Below are 21,530 nucleotides of genomic sequence, written 5' to 3'. Positions count from 1 at the left end.
AGTACCTGTCTTTTTTTTTTGCAGCACCAGCTGCAGCAACAGCACGGCAAGGCGCACGGCAGAGCAAGGCAAAGCACGCCGCCTGGTGTTTATTTTGGCCTCTTTGCAACCGGGCTGGCGGGCACGGGGGAGGGAGTTAGATGGAGTATTAGTAGTGTGTAGGCCGGCGGCGTCAAGGGCGGAGACGGGCTCCAGTCGACTCGATCCACTTGTCCGGCGCCATGGTCCAACGCTTGCTGACCAAAGCTGCACAGTGTGCTGAGTCTGGCAAAGTCTGGGCAGGTCCGCCGTCACTCGTGGGAGTATTTGCGGGCAGCAAATGGCTCTGCGTTTAAAAAACGACGGCGGAATTTGGGAGCCGGGCCCTGTCGCGCGAGGCAGGGCAGGGTCGCTTGCGGGCGTACCTGTTTCGCATCCATGGCTGGGCCCATGTTTGAGACCACGGCGCAGCGATGCCTCAGACGGGCGCGCAGCCAGCCTGGGGGACACGACACTGAGATTGGAGGCCTCTCTGCCAACGAGGCTTGCATCGCCTGACAAGCAGGAAAAAAGAAAAGGCAGCGGTGCGACTTAGGAAAAGGGCGGATGGGAGGGAGCATCGCGTCACCCGCGCTGTCATCCGGCATGGCGGGTACATAGGCATCGGTGGTGATGGGTGATGGGTGATGGTGGGTGGTCAGGATCAGCCCGGCCTATTTTGGTGCTGCCGGGAGCCCCGCACCCTCTGCGGAACAGCCCACAGCCCACAGCCCACACCACACAGCAATAGCAGCGTGCGCAGGCATAGCAGAGCGTGCGGTACTCATGCCGGCACCGCGAGCCAGTCCATCTATCCCTCCCTCCCTTCACGACTCCATCCTCACACGCCACGACGCCCTCTGGTGCGGGGCGGGCCTTGTGTTTGCTGACACTCGTCGTGTTTCCTCGCCCAAACTCGGGCGGCGGCACGAGTCAAGCCATGGGTGAGTGTGTGTGCATGTACGAGTAGGTGTACGACCCCCCACCTGCTAGCATTCAGCCACACCTTTCCACCGCACCCTACACAGTACACACTACATACACCACCCATCCCAGCCAACGTGCGCCCGTACGCAGAGAAGATTCCATGATTCGCACACGGCGTGATGGCTGCAGCGTCATGCGCAATGGGGACGCACTACTTACCACCCTAGCCCACGGCCCTCCAAATCAATCCGCTCCGGAACCTCACGCCCACCTCGGCCACCGGCAACAATAACCGACCGCTAAGGGAACCACCATGTACCTCGACTTGTCACGCCCGCCTCTGTACTCCAACCTGTACCCCAAACACGGCCGGCAGCCCCTCCATCGCTGCTGACCTGACCTGACCACACCACACCACACCACACCACACCACTGCCGTCTGCAAACACGGCTGTCAACTACCCATAGTATCATCGCCCTCTGAGCCCCAGCCACTTTGTTTGGTCGCTACGCTGAACAAGCTGCCTTGAATCTGCATGCCTTTTGCCTTGTGAGAGCCCCGTCCGACACAAGTACGTACGTACGTACGTACTTTTATCTATGTACCTGCAATATCCAGATGCCCCTGGTCGCCTCTTTTGGCCATATTGCCCTTGCAAACCAGCCGCATGGCACATAGATGAAGTGCGACAGCCTTTTGTCACAAGACCGTCCAACCGCCAGCCAAGCTGACGACTGCAATGTCAGTGCGGATGCTTTTTTTCTTCATCGGCTTGCCCCTCGTGTACCTAACGTCTACTTTTTTGATTTTGAGATCGGAAGAAATCTCTGTGCAAAGCTAGCCTTGATCTTGGCATGTCATATGGCAATGTCAGCAGCATCCACTGCTACGTACCTTGTCAGAGGGCCATACAAGAAGATATCACCATTTGTGCTTTTTTTCTCCCTCTCTCCTCGTATTGCACTAGCCCATGTCCCGAAATGTATTAAAAGCCCGCAGTGGTGCTTGCATCGGAGCCATTCTTGGACGAATGGGACCAACAGGCACTCTCGACCAGAAGCACTTTGCACTCTCCCCGCACTGCAAGCATCCACACCCACACCCACACCCACGCCCACGCTTATCTCATCTAATTAGGATGGACAGTTGAATCGAGCCCGGCCCCTAGATTGCCAGACTGCACATAGTACTATGCTCATCACCTGCCTCGTCGGCCAAAGTTGCAGCGTGCACAGTTGCACATGTCTACGTCAAGACTCTGATCGAGAAATGTACTTTTTTTTCCCTCTGGCAGCTGACTGGCGGCAAGCCTGCGTCATGTGCTCTGAGCTACGCGCGCTGCCCTCGCCAAGGGCCAGACCGTTTGGGAGATTGAGACCCGGGGGGGCCATGTATCATATCGCCTTACATTCCCATTCGTAATGTCGGTCGTGGTGGTTACGGTCCAAGTCCATCGGACCTTGAACCCGCATGCATGAACGGCCGCCGTTTGCGAAATGAAAGCCGTCACACAATTGTCTCCTTCCGTATCAATCTCGCGTTTCAATGCAGTCGGTGTCTTTTGGGCCAGACGTTATGTACTATGCCCCAAGTTTAGTAGCTCTTCGACAGCTCAGCACCAACTGCTATGCCAAAGCTGAACCACACTCAGCAGGCGCCGCTCTCCTCTGCACGAGCGCCACGTCAAACACGCCCTAATTGCACATCCAGCCCTCTTTGATCAAAACTCGACGACCCAAACTTCATCGCCCTACGCACACCGCCCCAATTTCCCTATTCGCTCTAGCCCCCTAAAACGGCAGACACAAAAAAAAGAAGAAGAACATGGGTACGGTATATGCAGTCAAGCCTAAACAGCAACGACGACAACAACAACGACGACAAACAGCAACAGCAGCAGCAGCGAAACCATGTATATAGTAACTATTAGGAAGCTGCCTTTGCCCTGATCGACGACAAAGGCAGATCCCTTCCACTCTGAAGTTGGAGCCCTGCCGTTGATGCGATGCGCCCTGACAGCAAAAAAGGCGCGGCGCGTGCTGCGGCCAGCCGGCCACCCACCACCACCACCCAAACGCACGCACACACGCACACGACCTCCCAGGTTGGGGCTTGCACGCCCGCGCCGCCCTTGCCCATTTGCCCACTCCCTGCCTTGTCCTTTTGCCCCCCCCCCCCGGCTACTGATCCCGCCCACGTCGGCGGCGGTAGTGGCGGGCGTGCGTGGGGCGCCCCGACGGATTAACGCCGTCGATTGCTCCTGCTCCCACTGCGCAAATGCCCACGCCTCGACTGGCTTTCTGCTCTCTCTACTCTCACTTGCTCGCATCGCTCGCATCCCTCGTTCGCTGCGCGCATGAGCCATGAGGGGGGGCTGCATCCCCCATTTTTTTTGGGTGGATCAGGCTATGTGCTAGCTTGCTTACCGGGGGTGCGTCATGCTGCAAGTATCATACATATGTACGTACATACTTGTATATAACATGTATGTAGGTGATATTGCCCCAAAATTGCTATACGAAGGCCCGTTTGGCAAAAGGGAAAAGAGAAGGGAGGGGGGGGAATAAACATGACCCGGTTCAAACTTTGATTTCATTCTAGGAAGCTGTATGTGGCATGTGTTGCGTATTTTAGCGAAACACACGGCTGTGCACACGTAATGGGAACTACTCTTACTAGAGCGTAGTAGGTTCACGTCATCCCCGAACCCCCCCAAAAAACCATACCCGAACGGAAAACAAAAAGGGTAATCAACCCGCCTCCATTGCCAGAGTTTCCATGGTTCAACATCGTAGATAGCGTGGGTCGCCCCCAATGTTGCAGCAACGTCTTTGCCTGCTTCCAAGCCCGGTCTTACCTGCCCTAGCACAAGAAAGGGACAAGCCAAGACCACAAAGCCTCCTGCTGATGCCGCCGGACAAGTTCTCTGCCCCCAGAAAACCAAAGAAGAATGAAGAAGAAGAACAAGAACAAGAACAAGAAAGCAATTGCATTGCAAAATTACCTAGTAGACCGCAAGTCTCCAATTTTTTTTGCTCACAAAAAAAACCTACTAGGCCTCCATCTTTCTTCAATAAAACAGCCTTGCATGAAACTTCTGTTGCTAATCCCATTCAAACTCACGCCACCAACGCCTTATTTCCTCTCTTGCTCAAGAAACCCAAGTAAGACCCACAAACCGAACCCCTCCGTTCATCGGCAAGTCTGTTGCGCCAAATAAAGAAAAAACCTCCCTTCCCCCTCCAACCGGACCGACTAGTCACCCGTTTCCCACATGTGCCGGGATACAAGTGCATCCATCTGCCAGAGGCAAGCAAGGCCCTCTCCCCTCCACTCAACAGAACCAGAGATACACCGGCGGCCGAGAGAAGTCGCTTTCCGTAAAACCCTGACTTGGTATAAAAACATAAGAGGGGGGGGGAAACGGAACGGAAAGAACGGAAAGGAATAGTAGTCCCGTGATATGTATGTACTATGTGTGTACTGTATCGATCAGGCGTCTAGTTCCTCGGGTGCTTTGTGGCGAGCCAGTACGAGACGCTTGTACTCTGCAGGGTCCTTGTCCCAGAGCTCGGCAGCCTGGCCGTTTAGAGGGCTCGAGCTGTATTGTTTGTTAGTTTCCATACATATCTTATACATATATCCACTACTTTGCGCTTCTTGTTCTCCTTCTTGTTGTTGTTGTTGTTGTTGTTGAGATGACATGATAGCATATGAAATAAGAACTACTACTATTACTACTCACTTGTTCGGTTCACCCAGCAAACTCTGCAGACTCAACAGCACAGTGGTGATGTTGTAGATTGCGCTCCACTTGTCCTTGAGGATGTCGAGGCAGATGCGGCCCGAGAAGTCGACGTTGGGGTGGTAGATGGGGGTTTTGTAGAGCACGGTTGGTGGGCTGTAGGGATAGTTGTTTGCGAATTCCATGGAGAGCTTGAAGACGAGGTTTGCGTAGGGTGTGTCTGCGGGGCCGTCGATGGTGGCGGTCCACTTTGTCATGTTTTCGTCGTCGGGGAAGGCCGTGATGCCGGGCGTGGGCTTGGTCATGATGTCCATGAGTTCCTTTTGGAGGCTGGAGATGTGAGTTAGTTCTATATCGGCGATGGCGAAGGTGGAGGGGGAGAGACGTACCGTTGAGCAACAGTGGCGTTGGGCCCGTTTCCTCGTCCATTCGATGAGAGAGCCATTATGTTTGTCGTTCAAAGTCGTACACGCCGTTAGGAGGTTCTACACAACGCTGCTACCAAGCACCGCAGAAAAGTCCGGTATGCACTGCAAAGACTACCCTGAGATCCAGCTACTAGCCGCAAAAAAAGGGAGGAAGAAAGCGCAGCAAGGTCTCGTAAAGGAATAAAGAAAACTTCTGTATTTTTCGTACTGATGTTCGTTGAATAAAGGGGGAGGTGAAGAAGCGTAAATCGTAATTGTGAATGTTCGAGTTGGCAAAGCACCCCACTACTAAATGGACTATTTGGGCGTGTGTATTGTTGTGTTTATGCGTTTGTGGGTGTGTCCCTGCGTCTTGCCGGGGAAACCACGCGCGCCTGTGTGGCCCAGCAACAGGGATCCCATGCGAGGCGCGCGCGACGACCCGCTTACTAGATGGCGCAAATCGAATCGCGCACGGGTGATCGATGCGCTCTCCTTGGAATCGCGGTACGAGCGAGGGTCGGATGTGGTACGATGTAATGAGATTGTTCTGGGATCGGATGATGGGAGGGAGGGGTAGGCGGGTGTGGCTACGGGGGACATGGAATAGTAGACTGGGACTACCGTCGTGTACGTTGTACGTGACGAACACAGTTGTATGTAGGAATAGCAGCACTCCTGTTTTTCTCAGTGTGATATGCACATATTTGCCACGCCTGGAATCTCTTCCATAATCAGTATATCGTGACTGCACGATGCAACCCCTCTGGATTATGTCTCGGAAACAAGTACTCATGTACCAATAGTTAGCTTAGCCTACACGTCGTTACTTCTTAATACGTCTGTACAGTAAGATTAGCAACACCAGCGAATCAAATCAAACCTGCCTTGCATGAAATAATGTAAAATTCAACCTCATCAAAATTCACCCCAAAAACCCTCCTACCCTCTCAACTCCTCGCTAGCCATATCATTCTCTCATCACCTCAATCCTCATCCAACCCCTTGATCCTCTTCTCCTCAATAAGCCTCCTCTCCAAACTACACCTCAGCACTCTCTTCTCCTGCCCCGCCCCCACTCCCTTCAAACAATCATCTTCCCGATCCCAATACACAGCCCACCCATACCCTCCCTTTTCCTCTTCCACAGCAACAAGGCACTCCTCATCATCCAGTGTCAACCCTTGCTCATCTTCCGTCCAATCCCACGGTCCGATTTTATGCTTCTTCGCTTCAGATCGGGGTCCGTAGCGCAACTCGCGTGTCTTTTTGTGTGCATAGATCCAGTTTAGCTTTGGTTTCGCCGGTCTTGGGGCGGTTTTTGGTGCGGGAGAGGGAGTAGACGGAGCAGAGGATTCGGGTGAGGAAGGAAATGGATGCGAAGATGGTGGCACGGTGCTGACGAGACCGAGGACTGGGGCTGCGGGCATGGGGCGGTGCGGGAGTTCGGAGGAGGGGAAGGGTAGGTAGAATCCTGTGAATGGGTGGGGAGGCGGTTCGTTGTTTGGACCCGGTTTTGGGAGTCCCGTTTTGGAGTTTTTGGGCCAGAGGCGTATCTACATTTTCATTAGCACGTTGCCTTTTCTTCTTCTCCCATGTAATGCTGTGTTGTGCCAGGTCGTGAAGCGGGTGTCTCGTACCTTTCCGTCTTTCAAGACGACAATCGCGCCATGCACCTCATCTTTCTTCCTGCTCTTCGCATCACAAAAGACGTCGAGATAAAACTCTTCCTGGCGCTCTTCGGCCTCTGCTTCTTCGTCTAGAAGCCGTTGCTGGTGCACGGCTTCGTTTGCGCCTATGGCGATTGGTATGCCAGCTAATGTCAATGCGTACATTGCTTCAGATTGGCGGGTAGGGAGTCGTTGAAACGGCTGCAAGGGACACTGGACGCGCCCGCATTGGAATCATGCTTTGGTGGTGTAAACAAGATGTCGGGACTCTCTTCCGCGCGATGGTGTCATAGGCGGAGCGCAGCTGCGGGACAGTTCGGTTAAAGCTTGGAAGATTCCTGGGGTGCCCACTTCTTCCTTGCAACCTTGAATGTCCTTGGAATGTTGTTTCTGTATGTTTATGCTGTTACTGTTCTACCGGAATATGTGCTTTGCCTTCTTTTGTGTTTTTGGGATATGACATGGTGTCGCAACTAGTGCTCTCAATCCATTGCCATATCTTACTACATCCAAGTTGGTTACAAACCAGTGACTCTACATTCTAATATCGTGATGGAAATACATCGCGTGATATATTTTATTACTGGTTTTATTGCCGCCTAGTAGATCAACAATATACGCGTTAGGGCCATGTAGACATTTTTCGCATCCAAAAGTGGAAATGCTATCTAGCGGCTAGTTTTACTATTGTTTAGTGGTATCTCAGATGCTCAGCTTCTAAGAGGAAAACAATGGCGACTTTGCCTACATGAGATGAGTATCAAACCCGACAACAACTAATGGAGTCTTTTTGAGATGGGCACTAGTATTACAAGAACCACCCGAATACGTAAAGAGCGGGCATGTAACCTTCCAATAACAAGCACCTACCCTTCTAAATCACTTTTCTTGAAGCAGGTATACAAGAGCCGACCGAAATGGGTAACCTATATTATGCTCATCCGCTTTCCAATGACATCTAGCATTGTATTCGGCATCTTCATCATTAAGCACCCCCTTCAATCATCCCATCGTTAACAATACTCTCGTAACACAACACCTACTTTCGCGATGTCTTCCAAAAAAGAAGAAAACCCCCCGGAAACTGAAAACTCGTTGGGACGTCTAACTGTGCAGCAACGAATCCTCTTGAATGCATTCGTAAATGTTACCAGGATTGAAGACATTCACCTAGCACACATGTTGCTAGAAAACAGCGGTTAGATTCCGCTCAATGCAGTCAATCTTTACGAGCAAATGGTCGGTGACGCACTTGGGGACATAGATGCAACTGGCCAGACCGACAAACAGTCTGAAAACAAGTAAAAGAAATACCCAGTATCATCTTGTTGCAATTTTTATACTGACCGCTAGTCTAGAAAGCGAGAAGCAAGCTCCTCACCCACCGGACAACCAAGTACACGCAGACGTGAACCCCCAACCGCGACCCTTTCAGGCCCTTCCTCCGTTAGCGCCACAAAACCAAAGTCCCGCCATGGCTCCCCAGAAGATGCTTCTTCAGACCCGCCACGAACATTCCATCGCTTGAGCCCACTCAGAGACATGGAGCACCTCGACGCCCAAGCCGCAATCCTCCAACCCTTCCGTACAGACTACCTCCCCGAACTCAACTCCAACGCCCCTCTCTTCCTCCCTGCCGACGCAAAACGCCATTGGTACTTAGGCTACGTCTACCGCTGGCACAACTTCAAAGTCGCAGCAATCGAGCATCTCAAGCACACCAAATGCATCGAAGCCTTCCGCCAACTCCAAGGCTTCCAAGTCCACTTGCCACGTGCTACATCCCCCTCTCCCCCCTCATCCCCCGCTCCCGCAAGCCTAGAATCCCACTTCACCCGTGAAGTCCTGCAGCCCGTTGAGAAGATCTACAACACGCTACTTACCACGCAGGCCATGCGGGATATCTGTGGCGATGACATGCCGCAGGGCATCTGGCTTGAGAGGGGCACGCAGAACGAGGAGTTGGCTGCGAAAGGAATCAAGCCGGCGTTTGTTGTTCGCTCGAAGGGTGCGAGTGGGAAGGATGAAGTGAGGTTGCTGGGGCATGCGGAGTATCTGGGGGGAAGACCTGGGGCGTTGACGCGGGCGATCAAGAATGCGGGGAGGAATACGTGGGGGAGTCTGCGATGTGTGTTAGGTAAGATGAACCTTTCCCCCTCTTCCATACACTTGATGATGAGAGACTGAGAGATGCGTGGTTAGGCGATGTAGCGCGCTGGATGCTCGAGTACAACACGCAATACGGGTTCCTGGTCAGCAGCGACGAGATCATGTTTCTTCGCTTTGCTATTGTGTACAAGGGCAAGAAGATGAATGTAGCGGAACCGGGAGAACCGGAGCGGGTTGCGTTTGTGTATACAATGGTGGAGCCGCATATTAATTACTCGGATCCGATTAAGCACAGCGAGGTGCTGGATGAGAGTAAAGGCACTGTTACGGTTAGGTTGGCGTTGCTGTTTTTGCTGCATACGACTGTGATGCAGAGGTTTCAGATGCCCGAGCAAAAGGGAAACGCTGCACAGTATTTTCCGACGACAGAAGCTGGGAAGAAGTTTAGGTTGTAGGCAGCAATCGGGAGCTTTGGATACGACGAGTTCGCTATGGAGTAAAGGGTGGGAGTATTTCGTCAACGGTGGTGTATGTTGTAACACTATTGATATAAGGCAGTGAGCAAGTCTCGATAGGAAATTCAACAGCAGACATATATTTCTAGACAGCTTCGAAAAAGATGTAACATAAAACTGTCTGCTTGGAAATCTTGAGATATCAGGTCTCTGTTCAACTCATCTCATTCTACATCACAATAACAGAAAGTCAGATGGATAAGAGAAATATTTGTCTAGAACGCTATGTAGCATGACGAGATACAAAGACAAGCTTCTGGCCCATGGGCGACTATATTAGCCTAACCACCTCCCTGGCAACGTCTAGTAATTGTGGCTTATCTACCATGCACCCACCACCTTGGCTACCCCATGTCTCGAGCTCCATGCCTCGGAACGTAAACAGCAGCTGACAATCCCATTGGACAGTCTATACCCTGTACCCTTTGATTTCACTTTCCAAGACACCGATCTCTTGGATGATTGTTGGTCGCCGTAGATTCAACGCTGCAAGTCGGTGGGTATTGTGGCTGTAAGGCATTGAGGGAAAGTGCCTCGGCCCATTAGTACATTGTGATTGGCAAAGCGTCCTTTATTTGAACTTAGATATACGAATATGGAGGGGTGAAAGGTGTTGGTCGGAACTTGTAGGCATCATCTGAGAGGGCTCCCAAGACGGCTTGGTGTTGAGATACTGCATATGCCTCGGCTAGTGCACCAGCTTCTGAGGTGTGATTGGGCGAAGGAGACTGACTTGTTTATCTAAATCTGTAGTCGAGGAAGAATCCGGGGTAGAGGCGCATTGGGGGCTCCCAACCACCAGGATACGAGACGAGGATCGCCACTTGTAATGGGTTGGCTCGTAGGGCATTTACACGTGGGTTTTCTGTGACTAGGGTGGTGCTTTTTCCAGGGCACAGTTGAGATAGCCGCTTGGCAAATGCAGTTGGGGCCCTAGTCTCTCGTCAAAGATCAATAATGGATCGAGAACGTCGGCTAGATCTGACGGCTCAGCTCGGTGTGTAGAAACCATTACTTGCGATGGCTGATGGGGGCTTCACAGTTGTTCCAGTCGATGGACATGATGGGATACGACTGTTTTGCAAAAGCCAGTAAGATGCACGGGATGGGGTGATTGCGCCACAGATCTAAACGCAAACAAGTATTGCTGAGGGCACCCTGCGTAGTGACGGAAATCAAAGGAGTTTGTTAGCCGGAGTTTTTGCATGCGTGACTAGATCGTGGAGACTGCTGATCAATCGACAGGGACATCGGTAGGCGAATCAGGCCAGAATACGGATGCGTGAAAGGACAGTGCAGCTGTCAAAGGGCGGTATGGCGCCGAGTTGACGAGCTAGTAATAGCAACCGGCACCTTGCAGGTCATTAGTATCTCCCCGAGGGCCCCAAATGCCCCGAGTACCGCAAAGGCGCGTCAGTTGATGCTGTGTCGAAGAGACAAATTCGACGTTTCCCGCATGTTTGTCATGATCCACAGAGTTGCACCAACGGGACGCGTACACCTATTCCACCAAGGAGCAACGACAGGGAGCACTTCAGAGGCTCCAAATGACGACACATGGATGTCTGTGCCAAGGGACCGGCGGCTTGGGGCGCGGGCCATGGCAGCAATGCGCCCTTGTTCGCATGCGGCTCGTAGCCACACATGGGACAACGCCTTCCGGAGCAGTATCCAAGTCGGGACAAGATGTTGAGCGTGAAAATGGGCCCAGTGGAGCAGCAGCAAGCGAGACTACCCCGCGCGTGTAATCGAAACACATTCCAAGGAGGCCGGGTGCCACAGCGTCAAGAGGGCGGACAAAGAACGAGAGTCGTCGGTGACAGCTCGGTTAATTCTGCGTGCGGCTCGTCGCGTTCCTGTCGGCAGCATGGATACAGCGGATAACAAGACAGGCGTCGATGGGCATAAGACAGTTTCGGCTTTGCTTGGAATGTCTTGTTGTCGACAGCGGGCGAGATGGGGGACGGCAGCATGCGGGGTCCCCACATGCCAAGCGTCTCCCCAGCTTTTGCGCCTTCGGTATAGCCAGCGTTTTGTGCCTACCCGCGGCGTTCTTTCTTCTTTTGCGGGCGGCGTAGGGCCCATGCTGCCCTGTGCCTCGGTACTTTGCTCGACACAGAAAGAACGCTCTCCATTGCGCTTGCCTTTCTTGGCAGGGTGCCATGGCGGGGGAGCAGGCAGGCAAATGTCAGGAGCTGACACTAGGATAGTCGTGTCCGTTATGTACACACATAGACATAATGTCTACGCACGTACATATATCATGCACCCCCGTCCCTATTTTTCAGCTTGCCCACCTCTCCCCTCCGTCTCCTACCCCCGCAATCCACAATGGCCTCCCCCAACCAGGTCTCACATAACGACGATATCCTCGAGAAGCGGCAGGTGTCCCTTGTGGAAAATGTCGACGGCTCTCAGGATGGCGCCCCCTACGAGTGCGAATTTACCGAGCGCGAGCAGAAAAAGATCATCCACCGCATCGATCGCCGCCTTGTCGTGACTGTCGGCATCCTGTATTGCATCAGTTTGATGGATCGCACCAATCTGAGTGCTGCCTCCATTGCTGGGTCCGTACCAGCCATACTTGCTGCTGTTACTTGAACACCCAGCTAATCCCTCCTAGTATGTCTGTCGAGTTGAAACTTACTGTGCTCGAGGGCACAATCTCCCGCTACTCCATTGTCACCATTGTCTTCTTCGCCTCGTACATTGTCTTCCAGCCCCCAGCCACCGTCATCTGCCGTTACCTCGGCCCACGCAACTTCCTCTCCTTTATCGTAGTAGCATGGGGTGGTGTCATGATTGGCATGGGCTTTGCGAATGACTATGGCACAATGGCTGGGTTGCGAGTCTTGCTAGGTGTGCTAGAAGCCGGCTTCTTCCCCAGCTGTGTCTATCTGCTGTCGACATGGTGTACGCACGCTCCTTTCCACAGATGCTTGGACCGATATTGACAACCTATACAGACACTCGCTTCGATATCGGCAAACGGTACTCGGTCTTCTACATCCTCGGCAGTTTAGCTTCCGCTTGTGCTGGTATCCTTGCCTATGGTCTGATGCAGCTCAAGGGACGTGAGGGCTTGAACGGCTGGCGCTGTGAGTTCCTTCTTCATAACCGCGTTCCCCCAAGAGACACTGGCATCTAATTCTTCCTGCAGGGATCTTCATCATCGAAGGCGCGCTTACATGCTTCCTTGGTATCGTCGGTTACTGGGCCCTCGTCGACTTCCCAGACAAGGCACACAAGAGCTGGAAATTCTTGAACGAGCGCGAAGCCAAGTTCATCATCGACCGTGTCAACAGGGATCGTGGTGATGCCAAGCCCGAGCCATTCTCCGTTGCCAAGTTCTTCAAGGGTGGAATGGACATCAAGATCTGGGGTTTCGCCATGGTATGTTTTCAAGCATACACAGTAGAAATCCATGACCTCGCATACTAACTTGCCCAGATCTTCTTCAACACCACCACCGTCACTTATGCTCTTGCCTACTTCCTTCCCATCATTCTAACACAAAACATGGGCTTCTCAGTCGGTGCGGCTCAGTGCTTGGTTGCTCCCCCATACGCCTTGGCCGCTATCGTCATGTACGCCACTGGCTGGCTCGGCGACAAGTACCACATCCGGGGACCCATCATCATCGCTAACATGGTACTCTGCCTCATTGGACTTCCCATCATGGGCTTCCACAAGAACGCCAACATTAGGTACTTTGGTGTCTTCCTCACCACTGCCGGAGCCAACAGCAACATCCCAGCCACCATGTCGTACCAGGCAAACAACATCAGGGGTCAATGGAAGCGTGCTTTCTGTTCCGCCATTCTTGTCGGAATGGGTGGAGTAGGCGGTATTGCAGGAGGTCTTGTTTTCAGGACACAAGATGCACCCAAATATGAGCCAGGTCTTTACGCTTGCATTGCTTGCTGCCTGCTGTCGATTGTCATTGTCGGCCTCATCACGCTGAGGTCATGGAGCTTGAACAAGCGTGCCGATCGTGGAGAGATTGAGCTCGAGTACAACGATGTAAGTCTTGCCTCTGATTTGCTGTATATTCCTGAACGAATGTTAACAACTCTCAACAGGATGGCGACCAGAAGGGCTTCAGATATACCTACTAAATCTTGTATTTCAGCTTTATTCACGGGCAGCGTATCAAGCGACACCATTTTGGATGATATCCGGTTGCTACTTAACATTTGTGATTCACATAACGAATATATGACTCACTTGATTCTCATTCTCTCTGTAATCTAGTGTGTGTGATTGAGAAGCTGCAATCTTATCCGATGCTTCCGCAAGTTTCCATGCCTCCCTTGGCATTTATACAATATAAACCCCAATTCACCCACGTCCCGCGATCTCAGCACTATCCCCATCTTCCTCGGTTCAAACATAAGCAGGGCTGATTCTCAGATCACTAATCCGTCTCCCATTCGCCTGGTGTCATACCTCATGCCGAAACGAGCGCATGTGAAAAAACTACAATCACATGATGCAATGACGAATCTCCCAAGAAACACGTTCCAAAAGCATCTAAACCGTATCTCTCATTCTAGTCTTGGAAAAAAGGGGACGGACATCCCCAAATCGACTGTAGTGAAAACGAAATGGTTCCAGTAAATGAAATAAGGGGAAAAAAGGTCATAATGGCATTACTCCATGCTAGTAGTTGAACAAAAAAGACAAAAAGAACAAAAAGCAGAAAAAAGCAACAAGACATGCGTAGATAAAAGTCAATATATGACGCCCCTCCCCCTTCCAGCCTTGCATCCTGAAACTCCATCCGTCGCTATGCACGCAATCTGACCAGATAAAAAAAAGTCAATTATAATAATAACCAAGAGTAGGGTATAGCCATAAAGGCAACAAAGTGTTTGTTCATGGTCCAAAAACACATAGGGTAGTAATAAACCCAGATCCAACCACTGTCTAATAAGATTTGTATTTCTGTAGTCATCATTAGCTCTTGCCCATCGTGGATACCAAACATGGGATAGCAGCTTACGTCTTCAATCTTGCGTCTTGAGTCGGAATCAAGCGCGTTACCAACACCCAGCAAGGCGTTGCTGAGTGCCTTTGTTGCACCGAGCGCGGGGCGTAGAACAACCGTGGGTGCATGCCTAGCAAGTGCTCTCGCTACTCCCGTTCCGCTACCTTCTTCCATGACTTCTGCTGGGATGGCTATGACGGCATCGCGTGCAGTGAGTAAGTCACGCTCGAGGTGTCTAGCTGCGCTGCGTAGGCCGGCGCGTACACCAATGGGTTGATTTGCGTAGTTTGATACTGCGCGCGGCTCTTCAGAATCAGAGTTTGGATCTTCGCCATCCCATTCGTGGGCTTGGTGGCGACCGGGCGAGGCCGTTTGGGGGTTGAGGAAAACCTCTGCGCCTTCGAGCAGATTTTGGGTCCCAATCGCTACCTTTGCGCCCAAACGTGCTACTTCGGAAGTCGTGTTCTTGGCAAAAGCGTAGACACCCTTTTGCAAACTGCGGACGATGCGGCCGTCCTTCTTGTACTCTCGCATCGGTATGACAACGAGGTCTTTGAGTCCAGAGCCAACGTTTACCAGCGGTCGCACAGCCGCCAAACCAGAAAGAACTCCCGGAAGCTGATTTTCTTTGACGTCTGGCGTCCATACATCGTTCAGTGTCTTGTGTAGCTTGTCAAACGATGTGATACCGTAAACGATTGCGTGTCGCAGGACAATGTCAGAACCATCAAGTATCAAAAAGTTCATAAACTCGGTAGTGTGGCCTGAACGAAGACCGCGGTAGTCTACGCGCTTTGGCTTGTAGTCGAGTTTCAAATGGACGGCCATTACTTCAAGGCGCTGGATAAATGGCTGATCACCAGCTGGAGGAGCAGCCGGTACAGAATCATCCTTGAATTCAAAAAAGCGCGTGATGAAATCTAGAGCATCTTGGTCCACATGCAGTCGAAGCGGAAGTATGGTGACCTGTTAATCTTGTTAGAATACGCTGTTTATCTAACATACTTTGAACCCACCTTTATGACGAGCTCAGATGCTGCCAAATCCGTGACTGGCTTGACTGTAACGAGTTCGAGATTGATCATAGGGCGAATGAGCTCTCGAGTGCTTGGATCAATTGCGCAAGTAACAAACTTCTTCCAAGTCGACGTAGGCACGTGGTCGAAAACCTCAAGGTCTTGCACTCGCACATTTATTGAATTGATCGTTTCTCCTGAGTCCGGCGGAAAGACGATAAGGTCGACTGCAACACCAACAAGAGAAAATGCGATCTTCTTGTGCTTGCTTCGCTCCAGCTTGAGCCGACGTCTAGACTTGGTTGTGCCACGTGGTCGAGCAGTAGCCCCTGTAGAGCGTGTTGCCGTCGAGGTGGCATAACTACCGGTCTCGCTGGCTAGATCGTCAATATCGTGGTTGATACGCCGGGCGAGAGCTCCCTTTTCGTCTTTTACAGGAACACCGATCCATACGGAGTTGAACAAGAAATCTTCCTCGACAAAGTCATCATCCTCATCTTCTTCCCTGACTCTACGTCGTCGCTCCTCGGCGCGGGCTTCGACATCATCTACGGCTTGGCTGATGATACTGCGCGTTCTTGGCCAATCATAACCATCGTAGAGATTCCAGATGACATTGACGTCGCGAACGCGAACCTTGAGTGGCGCATCTGGAGCTTTGAACTCGTTCGAAAGATGGTATTGGTTCTTGGCAGAATCCCACTTTCGAGCTTTGCCCTTTTGCTCCGCGTCTGCGTCCCTGAAATACTCTTCGCTAAAGTCAAAGTCTTCCTCGCCTTGTGTGATCTCATATTTCTCTTGGAAGCTTTCCAGTAGTGCCCGTTCGCCACGTTGGCGGGTAGTGGGAGGTGTCGCCAATGCACCAAGATCATCCTCACCGAGCAGGCTATCTCCCATCTCTTCTTCAGTTGGCAAAGACTGTGAATTGTAGATGCTTCCAACAAATTCAAGATTGGTCGGGAGGTCGTCTTCTACAAGGTCGGCATTGCTCATGAAGTCATCGGCTTCTATGTCTTCATCCTGCGCCAACGCGTCACCCGTAAAAGATTCCATCATCTGCTGTAGCGGCACAACCGTTCGGTACTGCTCAGCTGTCGAGGGTGGCGATGGTGGTTGCAGGCCGTTCAGAATGGCGATAAGAGTCTGTGTCGAATCTGCGCATGACTCTATGACAAAAAGCTCGTTCTTGAACTCAATGTCTACCAACTGTGGTTGTTCTTTCCCGTCGCCTGCAGTGTTGACGTACACCTTAGCAGCCGAGATTGAGCTGAGAGACACATATCCCAGTTCGCTGAGTTCATGGAGTTGACGGTTCATGGTTGAGATTGGTGATGTTGGCTGGTGTTCGTCTTCCAAACGAGCCACATCGTCAATGGCATGCATTGAAGCCTTACGAAGTTCCACAGTGACTGAATAGTTGTTCTTTGCCTGCTTGCCCGCAATGTGTGCTTCCGTAAGTACGAAAAGGCCTTTCGATGAAGTTTTTCGGGGATTCAGACCGATCGCGCAATTTCTCATCAGAAGTTCGAGCTGCAGCGACTTAGCGGTAGGTCCAGAAGGTGGGTTTGCCTGTGAAGATTGTCGACTGAGCGTTTGAGGTGAATGTGTGCCTGTAATGGTTGCAACGCTTGATGCAATTCCCAACGCAATATCGTCAACCGTACCATCTTCCGAGATGCCTAGAGCGGCCATGACAGTTGTTACTCGATATTCGAAGCAGAGATTGTAGAATTTCACCTTCGCCACAGGTTCCATCTCATCACCGACCATCCTCGACATAATCGCGGGTAACTGCTCTGACGGGCGCATCTTTACAACTTCATGGATCAGCACTTCGTCATCCCGGCACACAATTGCTTTTCCGATTTCAGTAGCCAACAAAGCAGGAACTCCTACGTGAGCCAGCGCACTGTCTTGTAAGGTAACGGAAAGATCTCCAAGCTTCTCGTTTACGACTACCCGCATATCCAATGTCTTTACTGACACTAAACTCAGTAGGCCTGGTCGATCGTCGTCAGGCAAGTACTTGGCTACTTTGGATAACTGCGCCAACTCTGCGCCAAGTGCTTCGAAGGTTTTCATTTGCTCTAGGTCAGAGATACGGACTCCAACTTCAGCAAACTCAACCCGAAGGACCGAGCCCTTCCTCCGTTGGCGCAACAACGTGTCGATCAGGATGTCGTCATTGTTCTCATACGGGTCCTTCGATGGCGTTATCATGGAAATGAGCCTTGTCAAATCTGTCTCTTCAGGGGCAAAGAGGAAGTTGAGTGTGGTTCCTTTCAGCTCTGCGATGAAAGGTGCGTTGCCTTGACCGGCTTCCGTGTAGGGTCCTATGAGCTGGAGCTCAGAGACCTTGAGACGGACATTGCTTTGACGTACAGCAATACGAACTGATGTAGTCTGCAGCTGCACAGAACATGCTTTCCCCTTGAGTGTGAAAGAAACTTCGCCAAACTGCACCTGGATCTTCGGACCATTGACGGGTGGCGCGGGTGCCACAGACTCTTTTGCTGGAGGTGGCAATCCATTGCCGAAATGAACTCCACGGGGCCGAGGATGTGATGGAGACATGACGGGACTTTGCAAAGCGCTGGCAGAGCTGAAGGAGTTACTTAGCTCTAGCATACCGCTGAAACCGCCAAATGAACCAAGCGCGTCATCCAGCTTTTGTACGTCAAACATGACCTTGACAGGTCGTGTCACGACGGTAATGCGATCATCTTTCCCTCGTACGAAGTCCACTTCTACGTCACTGCTGAGCTGCTCTGCCACAGTACCGCTCATTCTCTTGGATTTCGGTCTCAAATTTTGGAAGGAAATGATGTCTTGGTCCAAAGATGCAAGGACAAATCTCCCAATACGTATCCGAGATCGCGACTCTTTTGAAATGCTCTGTTGGTTGACAAGGACCTTTGAGAGATGGACTCTTAATATAGCGTCCACTGGCTTAGGATCGAGTTGCCAACTGGGCACATGTCCTTGTTGAACAGATTCTGACCCGATATTTTCAAGCCACGAGAAGGCTATTTGCTTGACAGCCAGCTCAAAATCGGTCGTGTTTTCTTTAGAGCCTGCAGCAGGTTCTGATGCTGAGGGCTTGTCGTCTTTCTGACGCGGATCACTAGTCAGAGCTTGCATCATTCGATTGAACATACTGAACATGATGCGACCTGTAGACAAGTCTATGTTTCCAGCCACTGATCCCACTTCAACGTTGATAGATGGAACTTTTGGTTTCTTAGGCTGCTTTGGAGGGCTGGGTGGGTGTACTGGCTTTGGTGTGGCTCGCACCCGAGTGGAGGCGTCTAATGATGGCTTGTTGCGATGCGACGAGGAATAGGCGTAATTGGAGAATGACCCAGGCATTTCTGCGAATATCGAATCTTCGGCCAGATTTGATGGCTTGAACTCAAAAGCCGCCGACTCAGTAACATCCTCATGCCCTTCGCTGTCGTCGTCTCCATCATTAAGGCCCATGGGAAACCAAATCGTAATCTCATCAATTGTGAGCAATCGCTTTGCCTGCCTTTGAATAGCTGGAGGAGCAGGACCGGGGGTTTGTGCGCGCCCAGTGTGTGAGGACGAGAACGAGCTCTGCCGACTTCGTGGACGCGGAGTTTCGCAACCGTCTTCAATCTCTATCGATGGCGCTAATATACTAGCAGAAACCATCTCGTCAGGTATCGGTCCAGATTTGTCTGAAGTAGAGTCTTTACTCGATGCTGACGAGGAATCCCAACCTCCAGGGACATGTCCTTGCTGTATCGAACTTCCCTGTGCCGCACTTACCGCACTCATGTACATGCTTTCAGCCTCGTCATGAGTGAAAAACTTTGATTCAGACAAATCCTCTTCTGCGGGTGGCGATGGAGGAATTGAATGTGTGCTATTGGCAGGACTTTGTGCATCTTCTGCGGGGTGTTGGTGCGCTACAACCAGGCTTTCAATAGAGCCTTGGGCTTTTTCAGAGTACCCCGATTGCGATGGCGAGTTAGTCACGCTTGGAGGGCGAAACGAACGTCCCAAGGCAGATACAGTGGGGAGACCAGAAGCTGAACCATCACTAGCGGGTTCTGATACCCGAGTATGTTGACTTGAAGCAGCATCGTTCAATTCCCAGGTATTCGGAGTCCTTACGGAGGCTTCAACGACCGGCTCATCTTCGAGTTGGAAGTTAAGCATACCGTTCTGCATCGCATAGTCAAGCAATCCTTCGTCGTCGTAAAGCAGGTTGCTCTCGGTTAGGTCACGCGGAGGCAAAAACTGACGAGACTGACTGGGTGAGCCATTCACTGAACTGTCGTCTGGGCCATCGTCGGAGTTTGCATCTGCAAAACGATCATCGTCTACAGTGTGCACGGATAGATCTAGCTCCGGCAGATCAGGTGATAGGAGAGGGGGTGGGGAAATGTTGCGCGGGCTTACGGGCGCCTGCAGAAGTGAAGCGACCGGACTAGCTTGAGTCTCATCTACCGATGGCCCTAGAGGATCTATCTCTGTGTCATGTACGGAGTGACTGGGCACTTCATGTATGGAGTGGCTAGGCTCTTCGTGTATGGAGCGGTCAGGCACCTCGTGTATGGAACGATCAGGCACCTCATGTATGGAGCGACTGGGCTCTTCGTGTACAAAGCGACTAGGTTCCTCGTGTATGCAATGACTAGGTTCTTCGTGTATAGAAAGACTGCGCTCTTCCTGTGTAGAGTGCACAGACTCCCCACGAGTAGAATGACGGGACATGTGACTCGCGGACGGTTCCCCAGTGGAGTTTTGGCTAGTTGAGACTTCTGATCGAGTCATGAGTGGTGAAGGCGGTTGCGAAAACCTCGATAAAGAGACAAAATTCTCCACATCAGACACAAGACGTGCACAAATGTTCTCAACACGCATTCTTCGTTTGCCCAGCTTGGCAGCGTCAGGAGCTGTTGTTGAGCCCAAATCTACACGTATATCCTTGGAAGTTATCGAGTCTATGGCAACGCGTTCTACATGGAAGCTGAGAGCAGCGGGTGAGCTTTGGGTCGACCTCAATGAGTCTGGAGTATCTCTTGGAGACTGATCCTCCAGCTCAATATCGATGTCATTGACCGCAATACTGAGGCGGTCCAGAGCGGTATTAAGGATGTTTCGCAGATATGCCGGAAGTGCCAGCGGGGTTCCCATGCCAGCAGAATTATCATCGCCATCATCGCTTGATGCGATTGACTCTTGCATATATGACGCCTGAGATGCCAGCTCCTCCTGCAGTTCGCGTATCTCCTCTTCAGGTTCCGTCCGTAGGAAGGAATTTGCTAGCTCGTCCACTGTTGGCACATAGTCATCCTCATCCGAGCCAGGATCGCTCAAATCGTCTCGGATGGGTGGTGGCGAGGCTCTCCGTCGAGGTGGCGAGGGTTGTGATGGGTCCGGCTGTTGAGCGGGATGAGATGAAACGTCATCGCCGGCATTCTCCAACAATCTAGCATGTATCTGTATACCATCCACTTCAATCGATATTCGAGGTACGCCGAAGTCGAGGACGAACGTGACTCGGAGTAGCGAGGCTTGGGCTTTTGACAGATGGATCTCATGAGGTAGTTTGAGGTGCAGCAATGCTACCAGTTTCTACAAATATCATCAGCACAGTGGTATGTGAAGATTAGTATCTGCATCACCTACCTTGATGTGTAGCCCGACATCGCGGACCTCGAGTGTTGTCCGCTTCCCGACGTCAACGCTTACAAAGTCGGCGGGATCCTTGTCGAGTATGTCGATTTGGCGCAGTCCGTACAGGAGTAGCTTCCTGCCGATGGAGCTCGAAAGTCCGGAGAAGAAGGCCATAGTCCCTTGGGAGACTGGCGGTGGAGTCCCCGGACTCGTTCACTTTAGGCAGCTCGTGCGCCTATCGCTGAGAGCGAAGGGGCTCCATAAGTGATGAACAGTGGTGCTGGTAGCCCTAGCAAAGAATGCAGAGCGCCAGGCGCTTTTACGCCTCTATGAGTAGGGTTATGCAGAGTCGTGTCTGCCAAGTCGTGGTGCTGTGTAGGCAGTGGTGGCTGTTAGATTGTAGGGGGGTTCTGGAGTAGCAGTACGAGCACACGGAACAAGATTAGTGAGGCTGTATGATACTATGACGAGAAAAGGCTGTTA

The 21,530-nt window shown here is 51.7% G+C and overlaps 6 protein-coding genes across 6 annotated transcripts; 3 read left to right on the top strand and 3 right to left on the bottom strand.

Annotated features, from left to right (window-relative positions):
• Nucleotides 1-3,432: 3,432 nt before the first annotated feature.
• On the top strand, nt 3,433-4,234 carry COCSADRAFT_252588 (uncharacterized protein). The gene is made up of 3 exons (XM_007706488.1): nt 3,433-3,553; nt 3,633-3,692; nt 3,742-4,234. Exon 3 carries the CDS (start codon nt 3,761-3,763, stop codon nt 4,112-4,114), a length of 354 nt encoding a protein of 117 aa, XP_007704678.1. The 5' UTR covers nt 3,433-3,553; nt 3,633-3,692; nt 3,742-3,760; the 3' UTR covers nt 4,115-4,234.
• A 42-nt stretch (nt 4,235-4,276) lies between these two features.
• On the bottom strand, nt 4,277-5,257 carry COCSADRAFT_252578 (uncharacterized protein). Its single transcript, XM_007706487.1, has 3 exons — nt 5,081-5,257; nt 4,692-5,021; nt 4,277-4,547 (listed from the first exon to the last, which is right to left on the bottom strand). The coding sequence occupies exons 1-3, from the start codon at nt 5,134-5,136 to the stop codon at nt 4,439-4,441; spliced, it is 495 nt and encodes a 164-aa protein (XP_007704677.1). The 5' UTR covers nt 5,137-5,257; the 3' UTR covers nt 4,277-4,438.
• Nucleotides 5,258-5,859: 602 nt separating this feature from the next.
• COCSADRAFT_127095 (uncharacterized protein) lies at nt 5,860-7,031 on the bottom strand. Its single transcript, XM_007706486.1, has 2 exons — nt 6,739-7,031; nt 5,860-6,654 (listed from the first exon to the last, which is right to left on the bottom strand). The coding sequence occupies exons 1-2, from the start codon at nt 6,931-6,933 to the stop codon at nt 6,085-6,087; spliced, it is 765 nt and encodes a 254-aa protein (XP_007704676.1). The 5' UTR covers nt 6,934-7,031; the 3' UTR covers nt 5,860-6,084.
• Nucleotides 7,032-8,289: 1,258 nt separating this feature from the next.
• Nucleotides 8,290-9,332, top strand: COCSADRAFT_152143 (uncharacterized protein; the record flags this gene model as incomplete). The annotated part of the gene is made up of 2 exons (XM_007706485.1): nt 8,290-8,905; nt 8,971-9,332. The coding sequence occupies exons 1-2, from the start codon at nt 8,311-8,313 to the stop codon at nt 9,330-9,332; spliced, it is 957 nt and encodes a 318-aa protein (XP_007704675.1). The 5' UTR covers nt 8,290-8,310.
• Nucleotides 9,333-11,662: 2,330 nt separating this feature from the next.
• On the top strand, nt 11,663-13,732 carry COCSADRAFT_40845 (uncharacterized protein). The gene is made up of 6 exons (XM_007706313.1): nt 11,663-11,959; nt 12,016-12,305; nt 12,359-12,490; nt 12,553-12,785; nt 12,843-13,415; nt 13,475-13,732. The coding sequence occupies exons 1-6, from the start codon at nt 11,724-11,726 to the stop codon at nt 13,508-13,510; spliced, it is 1,500 nt and encodes a 499-aa protein (XP_007704503.1). The 5' UTR covers nt 11,663-11,723; the 3' UTR covers nt 13,511-13,732.
• A 434-nt stretch (nt 13,733-14,166) lies between these two features.
• Nucleotides 14,167-21,364, bottom strand: COCSADRAFT_252543 (uncharacterized protein). Its single transcript, XM_007706484.1, has 4 exons — nt 21,060-21,364; nt 15,399-21,005; nt 14,398-15,348; nt 14,167-14,339 (listed from the first exon to the last, which is right to left on the bottom strand). Exons 1-4 carry the CDS (start codon nt 21,219-21,221, stop codon nt 14,322-14,324), a joined length of 6,738 nt encoding a protein of 2,245 aa, XP_007704674.1. The 5' UTR covers nt 21,222-21,364; the 3' UTR covers nt 14,167-14,321.
• Between the last annotated feature and the right edge of the window lie 166 nt (nt 21,365-21,530).

The sequence above is a fragment of the Bipolaris sorokiniana genome (genome assembly GCF_000338995.1).
Source record: "Bipolaris sorokiniana ND90Pr unplaced genomic scaffold COCSAscaffold_16, whole genome shotgun sequence".
NCBI lineage: Eukaryota > Fungi > Ascomycota > Dothideomycetes > Pleosporales > Pleosporaceae > Bipolaris > Bipolaris sorokiniana.
This window is presented reverse-complemented; position numbering and strand designations above follow the sequence as displayed.